This window comes from Monoraphidium neglectum (genome assembly GCF_000611645.1).
Source record: "Monoraphidium neglectum strain SAG 48.87 unplaced genomic scaffold scaffold01622, whole genome shotgun sequence".
Classification (NCBI taxonomy): domain Eukaryota; kingdom Viridiplantae; phylum Chlorophyta; class Chlorophyceae; order Sphaeropleales; family Selenastraceae; genus Monoraphidium; species Monoraphidium neglectum.
The window spans coordinates 6,616-14,166 of record NW_014012006.1 but is presented as its reverse complement, the minus strand read 5'-3'; the positions used below and the strand labels follow the sequence as shown (position 1 = coordinate 14,166).

At 65.8% G+C, this 7,551-nt stretch overlaps 2 protein-coding genes across 2 annotated transcripts; both read left to right on the top strand.

Annotated features, from left to right (window-relative positions):
- Nucleotides 1-143: 143 nt before the first annotated feature.
- MNEG_8504 (pyruvate dehydrogenase E2 component (dihydrolipoamide acetyltransferase)) lies at nucleotides 144-2,156 on the top strand (the record flags this gene model as incomplete). Its single annotated transcript, XM_014043026.1, has 5 exons — nucleotides 144-161; nucleotides 537-684; nucleotides 1,043-1,208; nucleotides 1,454-1,643; nucleotides 2,055-2,156. The coding sequence occupies 5 exons, from the start codon at nucleotides 144-146 to the stop codon at nucleotides 2,154-2,156; spliced, it is 624 nt and encodes a 207-aa protein (XP_013898480.1).
- Nucleotides 2,157-5,251: 3,095 nt separating this feature from the next.
- MNEG_8503 (hypothetical protein) lies at nucleotides 5,252-6,992 on the top strand (the record flags this gene model as incomplete). Its single annotated transcript, XM_014043025.1, has 4 exons — nucleotides 5,252-5,254; nucleotides 5,643-5,749; nucleotides 6,078-6,714; nucleotides 6,861-6,992. 4 exons carry the CDS (start codon nucleotides 5,252-5,254, stop codon nucleotides 6,990-6,992), a joined length of 879 nt encoding a protein of 292 aa, XP_013898479.1.
- Nucleotides 6,993-7,551: the final 559 nt, after the last annotated feature.

Below are 7,551 nucleotides of genomic sequence, written 5' to 3'. Positions count from 1 at the left end.
CCCCCGCGGCGGTCGGGGCGCCCGCCAAGGCCGCCGCCCCCGCGCCCGCGCCGGCCGCGGCGCCGGTCGCGGCGACGACCGTTTCGCAGCTGCGGGGCACCACCAAGCCATTCACCACCCTCCAGAACGCCGTGTCGCGCAATATGATCGAGTCCCTCAAGGTGCGTTGACCGTGCTTTGACCGCGCTTTGACCGCGCTTGGCCAGTTGAATTTGCTGCGAGCCGGCCAGCCATCGTCGACCCCGTTGGTGCTCTGCACGCGCATGACATGGAGCCGCGGCCCGCACCCCGTCCTTCAAGCAACGCTGCTTCCTTGCCAACGAGCGCAACACCGGCATTGATCACATCAGCCTGGCCAATTCCAACACACACACACACACACACACACACACACAAACACACACACACACACACACACACAAACACACACACACACACACTGTGTGTGTGTTGTGTGTGTGTGTGTCTCTCTCTCTCTCACACAAACACACGCACCCGCGCCAACACACACATACTCTCTCTCACACACACCCCAGGTCCCCGAGTTCCGCGTGGCCACCTCCATCGAGACCGACAAGCTGGACGCCCTCTACAAGCGCCTCAAGCCCGCTGGCGTGACCATGACCGCGCTGCTGGCCAAGGCCGTGGGCAACGCCCTCGTGAAGCACCCCGTCCTGTTCGCCAGTGAGCAGCACGGGCCGCCCGCCTCCCCCCTCCGGGGCCGCACGCCCGGTCGCGACGGGGGTCGCGTTTGGACCGCCTTTGCTGTGCCAGTGTCGCGACAGCGCCTGGCTGGAGCCACGTGTGCCAGGCCGACGCGGCTCATGGCGCTCTGTTTTTCACGCTGTGAAGATGCCGCTAGCTAGCTTGGAGTGTGGGCGCATCTTTTTGCGTCGCTTTCTCTGTCGCCACGCACCCCGCGCCCACTGGGCATGGTGCCTGCGCTTGTGAGCTTGGATCTGTGTCATGTTCCTCCCTCACAGCACCGACTGCGGCATAGGCCCGGCACCAACGCCCCACGCCGCGCGCACCTCCCCTGCAGGCTGCACCCCCGACGGCGCGGGCATCACCTACAACGAGCACATCAACGTGGCGCTGGCCGTGGCCATGCCCGACGGCGGCCTGATCACCCCCGTGCTGAAGGACGCTGACCGGACCGACCTCTACCAGCTGTCTCGCAACTGGGGGGACCTGGTGAAGCGCGCCAGGTGGGTGGGCGGAAGCTGGGTGGAAGCTGGGCGGAAGCTGGGCAGACGCTATGCAGAAGCTGCACAGGAGGCTGGGCGGCGTCGGCGGTGCCGGCCGTAAGCCGCCACGGCTGGGGCTGGCTCCCGCCTGGGTGTGCTGGGCAGCGGAGCTCGCGATCCCTCCTGCGCCTCCCTCCTTTCCTCCGCCGTACTGACTGGCCGTTGCGACGCGCCCCCTCCCCCGCCTGCCGCCCGTCTTTACCCAGGGGCAAGCAGCTGGCGCCCGACGAGTACAACAGCGGCACCTTCACCATCTCCAACCTCGGCATGTTTGGCGTGGACACCTTCGACGCCATCCTGCCGCCGGGCACGGCCGCGATCCTCGCGGTGGGCGGCAGCAAGCCGACGGTGGTGGCCACCGCGGACGGCCTCATCGGCGTCCGCAAGGTCATGCAGGTGGGTACGGCCGAGGATCACTGGGCAACAATGACGTCAGAATGACGTCGGATTTCGAGGGGCGGGCTGTGGCCTGCGTCAGAGGGCCCCCTGCGCCTAGCTCAACGGCCAGCGTTCGTCTCTTGCCGGCACCCTCAGAAGGGCAGGAACCCCTGTACTGGCACACAGCACCGGGGGCGCTTCACTCCCCCTTTTGCCTTGTCTAGTCTCACGTCATCGCATTCCGTCCAATACCCTTTCGTCCAAAACCATCCAACAACCATCACCCCCCAACCCCACCCCGCCCCTCGTACACTCCAATCACTGATCCCCTCACACCCCAAACGACCCTGCCCCACAGCCCATTCAGCACCTGTCTGACCCGAACGCTAACCCCCAACCCCACACACGCACACCCTTTCCCTGCCCCAGGTCAACCTGACCGCGGACCACCGCATCGTCTACGGCGCCGACGCCGCCGAGTTCCTGCAGACCCTCAAGGCCGTCATCGAGAGCCCCGAGCAGCTGCTCTGATCGGATCATGACCCGATCAATACAAATTTGGGCTGCTTGAGCTGCTAGGCCCGAGTGTCGGGGGCGCGCTTGGTCGGAGGATCCGGGCGGGGGCGCCGGGGGCCCCCCGCCGCGGCCCTGCCTGCAGCGGCTCTGCTGCATTTTTGACGCGGGGGTCTTTAGTATGAGTGGGTGTGTGTAATACACAGGACTAGCGCTGGCTCTCTGGATATGAAGAAGCTAGCTGACTTTGGCTGACTGGGATACACAAAGTTCATGATTATGTCAGGGCTGTACATCTGGCAAAGGAGTGGTGTGGTGCAATGAGCGCACACGGATTATCATGGCGCGCCTTGCTCCCCTTGATATGAGTCACCTGGGTGGCTCAGAGCACCCGTGTTACGTTTGCGTTCATGCAGGAAGTATTCATCCAATGCCCAACTCGTGTTCAGTGCACGTCAGCGTCCGCGGCAGCCACCGCCGGCTCCTGCCGGCAAAGTGTGACCATGCCGTGACGACTGGTAATACAGGGGCAGTGTTGACCCGCCAGCCGCACACACAAAAACATACGGGCCCGTCACACTAGCAGGATGGGGACTTCGTATTTTAAGCGCGCCGAAATCTGATCCCATAACAAATCAACGCAGAGCTCTCTGCTACATGCAACGAACCACACCCACCGGTCACGGAACGCGTTCATTGATCCGTTCAACAAGCACAGTCACACACAAAGATATCTTATGAAAATATACGCGTGATAAGCACGATGGCGCTCCGTACTCGCACCCTCGCCGCCGTCGCCGCCGTTCTGCTGGCGCTCGTCGCCGCAGCCTCCGCCGCTCGGCCCCTGCCGCCGCACAACGCCGCGGAGCTCCAGGACCCAAGCCTTGGCCATGACGCCGCAGCACATGCAGCACTGCTGCCGGAGCACCGCGTCCTGCGCATGGTGCCCACCAGCGCCCTCACCCAGCTGGTGAGTTAGCTGACACGCCGAAACGCACCTACAAATGCGCCTCTTGCCGTGCACGGCTTGGCATTCGCGCCCCTGCTGCTGGCCACTGAAAGGGCCCCATGACCTGGGAGATGCGAATGGGCACCAACCTTGCCCCCTCACCATGCTGTTGGTTTAGCTCTAGCCTTGCCATCCCATTCGCTCCCACCCCAACCCTGTGCCCCTGCCACCTGCCCTTTCTCCACCCCCCTTCATCATCAGAGCGCAACTGACTCCAAGGGCGCGATCATGGCCGCGGTGGACGCAGGCACGCCCGAGGCCACCACATGGGCGGCGCAGCGCAACCAGGTCAACGCCTTCCTGCTGCCATTGGGCGGCAGCTACACGCTAGCCGCGCTCACGGGGCCGCGCGGGGGGTACCCCACCGCTTTTGGCAACGGTTATGGCTATTGAAGTGAAGCCAGCTGGCCATGGCAAATTGCATGCAGATTGTGACCATTGAATGACAATCAAAGGCAGCGCGCCGCAACGGCACGGCCCCAGTATTTGCTACGCACTCCTTGGTGCCTCTCACGCCCCCTGTAACCGAGGATACGCTCTTGCGTCGCCTTTGCCACACTCCAAGCAAACCAGTTCTTGCAACCCCCAGGCCGCCGATACGCCACACGTTTACTTTGAATACTTGCCATGGCATGTGCCCCACTGTCACTTTGCCCCCGTCCACGCTGTTACGCGTGCTGTGAGTGAGAACAACACCCACAACTTGTTTAGTTGAAATTTGCCGAGGAGACTGTCAATACCATTCAAAAAGCTTGCATTGGTTGGTATTGTAACTCAACAGTTGATGACCATGAACAGCTTGATGCTTGTGAGATAATCCAGGCAAGATGTCAGCAGGAGGGCAGCCGTGGCCGTGGGGGGCACGGCTAGATTGCTGCAGTGCACAAGGGTGGTTGCAGGTTGTTTGTTTGTCAGGGGGGCGCGCACCAGATTACCTCTTTCCGATGGCGCAATCCCTTTCCGTGATACATTTTCACACCACGCTGGCCGCTGTTTATCATGTCACTCTAATCGGGCGCTGGATGGGTTCCTGCCGGCTCGTCTGTCGTCCATCCGCCGGCTGCACCAACCGTGTTTTTGGCACGGACCTCCACAGGCCCAAGCCCAGGCCCCCACGTCGTGATACATTGCAGGTAGGGCTGGAAATTGGGCTACCCCACAAGTCAAAGTACTTACAAGCCACGCACAACAGCGCGTACCTGTACCGGTGCGCTGCAGGTGTGTGTGCACCTGCGATGTCAGTTGAGCCTCCCTGACTAGGTGCACTGCAGGGTCCCTGGGTCTCCCCACGCTGAAGATTCTGATAACCTACCTCTTGTGATAACGTTGCATCGGGCCACCACTCGCGGTTCACAAGTTCGCGTCACTCAGCAGCACGGGATCCGCACGTGGACGTCCGCGCGTCGTTTCACAGGACCGGTGTTGAAAACATAGGTGCTACTAGAATCACAGAGCACTCTGCGACCTGCAGTGAGCAAGCCATACGCCCGCAGTGCACGGGATCACCCCAACGACGCACATGGGTTTAGGCGGCTTCCTACGCGGGCGATAACGATACAAGGTTGTTACACGTGGACCTGGTTTGCCGGCGTAGAACGTGTTCCAGTGCACGTGCATTAGCGGCGCGCCGCCGCCTCCAGTGCAGCGCGGCGGCGCGTCTGCTAAGCCATAGCCTGTGCTGCCGCGGATACGGCTCCCATGGCGTCGCTGCCACTGCTGGCGTTCCAGCATCATGTTGGGAGGTGGGTGCACAGACACATGGCGATTGTTGCCTGTGGCGCCTTGTTGACAAAGCCAGCGTCAGCTTTCGCCTCAATACAAGGGGCGACTACGCAGCTGACCAAAGCCATGGGCCGCAGATTGCAGTCGAAGCACCGCGGCGTGCCGGGGTAGCCCGCGTGGCACGTCACGCTACTGCAAACGCAGCACCGCGCGCCGCATCGCCCGCTCTCGCGCCGCGAAAATACCTGCTCCCGTGGCCTCACCTTGCGGCAACGCCCCTCCTGGCTGCCTCTGCCGCCCTGGCCTACGTCTCAACGCCGCAGCATCTGCGTACGCGCACATGCACACATGCACGCAAGCGCATGCGAATACACGCGCACGCATGGTGCGCGCATGCACACGCATGCACGCATGCATGCACATGCATGCATGCATGCATGTGCATGCATGCATACAGACACCCCTATGCGCGCCCATGCACCCCAGGCTGCTGGTGGACCCCGACGATCTGGAGTATGTCTGTGAGCTTGGCCAAGGGGCGCTCTCCCTCGTAGAGAAGGCACGCGCGAGGATCGATGGCCAGGTGTGCCTCGCCGCCGCGCGCCTAGCAGCAACGCCCGCCGACTAGCGCCTCGCCGCCGCGCACATGCCGGCCGCGGGGCGGGCGAGCGGCTGCCCGGCTTCCTCCCGCCTCCCTAGCGCGGCGGCCGGAGACGGTCGCAGCGGCTGCCGCAACCCCCTGTGACCTGATTAAGCCTCGGCGTTCACACCAGGTGGCGACCCTGGTGGTCAAGACGTTCAAGCCGGGGGTCATATCGACCCCCGAGGACTTCCGGGAGCTGCTGCTGGAGGCCGGCAAACTGGCGCGCCTTGATCACCCGTGAGCGGCCGCGGCCCGAGCGGGTGCCAAGGCGAGGCGGCGGCCTCGGCCGCGGGGCGGCGGCGTGGCGGTGCAGCGGCGCGGCGGCGCGCATGGCGGCGCCCGGCGATCCTTGGAGCGCTCCGTCGCACTCCAGATCCATCCGCCCGCGACGCTCCTACGCACCCTCACGCACTCCCTCAAATACACGCACACAAGCACACGCACGCGTGCACGCACGTGCACACACACACACACACACACACACACACACACACACACACACCACACAACACACACAACACACACAACACACACAACACACACATCCTCCCGCGCGCGCGCCCAGGCACATCCCTCGCTTCTACGGCCTGGGCTGCTTCCACCACTCCACCCTGGCCGCCGTCCGCGCGTCCGTCTTCAGCGCCGAGGAGTTCGTCGGCACCCGCTGCCTGCGGCGCCTTCTGGCCGAGCAGATGCGCAGCCCGCGGCCCCTGTACGACATGCGCTGGGCGCTGCGCTGGGCAGCCCAGATCGCCGACGCGCTGGCGCTGCTGCACGCGCAGCGGCCGGTGTACATACACGGTGACGTCACCGCCGACAATGTGTTTATAGAGGACCATCGCCACCTGGCGGAAGCTGCTGTGAAGCTGGGGGACCTGAAGCCGCACAGGCACATATACGACAGGACGACCGGCCTGCTGAGCCTGGCCACGCCGCCGGGGGCGGCATCTGCCGGGAAGCTGCACGTAAGCGGCGGCGGGTTCGAGCAGAGCTCACTGGCGCGGTACTCGCTGCGGGACGCGAGCGGCGGCGGCGCGGCCGCGCACGACGGCGGTAGCAACGGCGGCAGCGGTAGTGGCAGCAGCCGCGGCAGCAGCGGCGGGGCGGGCGGGGAGGCGGTGTATGGGCGCGTGCGGCTCGGCAGCGTGGCGACGGATGACAACAGGCTGCAGCAGCAGCAGCAGCAGCAGCAGCAGCAGACGGTGCGCAGGCCGCCGGGCGCGCCGTGCGCCACCAGGGACCCCGGCGCAGCCGCGCGCAGCGACCCAGTGGCTATCAGCTCCCAAGGCACGTTCCGGCGCAGCGTCAGCACGAGCGCCCTGCAGGCGGTCCCCGCGCCGCCACCCAGCCGGGCCGGCGGCGAGGCGACAGCCGCGGCCGCGATAGCGGCGGCGGCGGCGGCGGCGGCGCGGGCCGTGTCCCCGGCAAGCGACGGCGGCGGCAGCAGCGGCGGCGGCGACAGCCGGTCGACGCCCCTTGAGCGCTACCTGCTGACTGGAGTGGACGAGGGCTCGGAGCGCGGCGGGCGCGCCGCCATGGCCGCTCGCTCACATTCCGTCAGCTGGGGCGGCGCGTCGCTGGCGGGGCTGGCCCATTGCATGTCGATGCCGGCAGGGGGAGTGGCGGACCTCCTGGGGGGCACCCCGGATGCAGCTGACGACTTGAGCGGGTGCCAAGAGAAGGCAGACGAGGCGGCAGAAAGCAGCGGCGCGGCGGCTGGCCCGCCGCAGCGCCCCGCGCGCCCACAAAACGGCCACGCGGCCGCCGCGGTTGGCGGGTGGCGGCCCGCGTTCGGCGTGCCGCAGCCCACTGCGCACATCGGGGCGGGCGACGCCGGCGACGAGTGGCGGGCGCCGCCTGTTCCCATACCCTCGGGGCGGCGGGTCCCCGGGTCAATCAGCAACGGCACGCACGCCAGCCCTGGCGCCGCTGGCGCCGCCAGCGGCGGCAGCAGCGCGTTAACCGCCGGCGGCGCCGCGAGCGGCTGCAGCACGAGCGCCGCCGGCAGCAGCGCCGGCGGCGGCGGCGGGAGCGGCAGC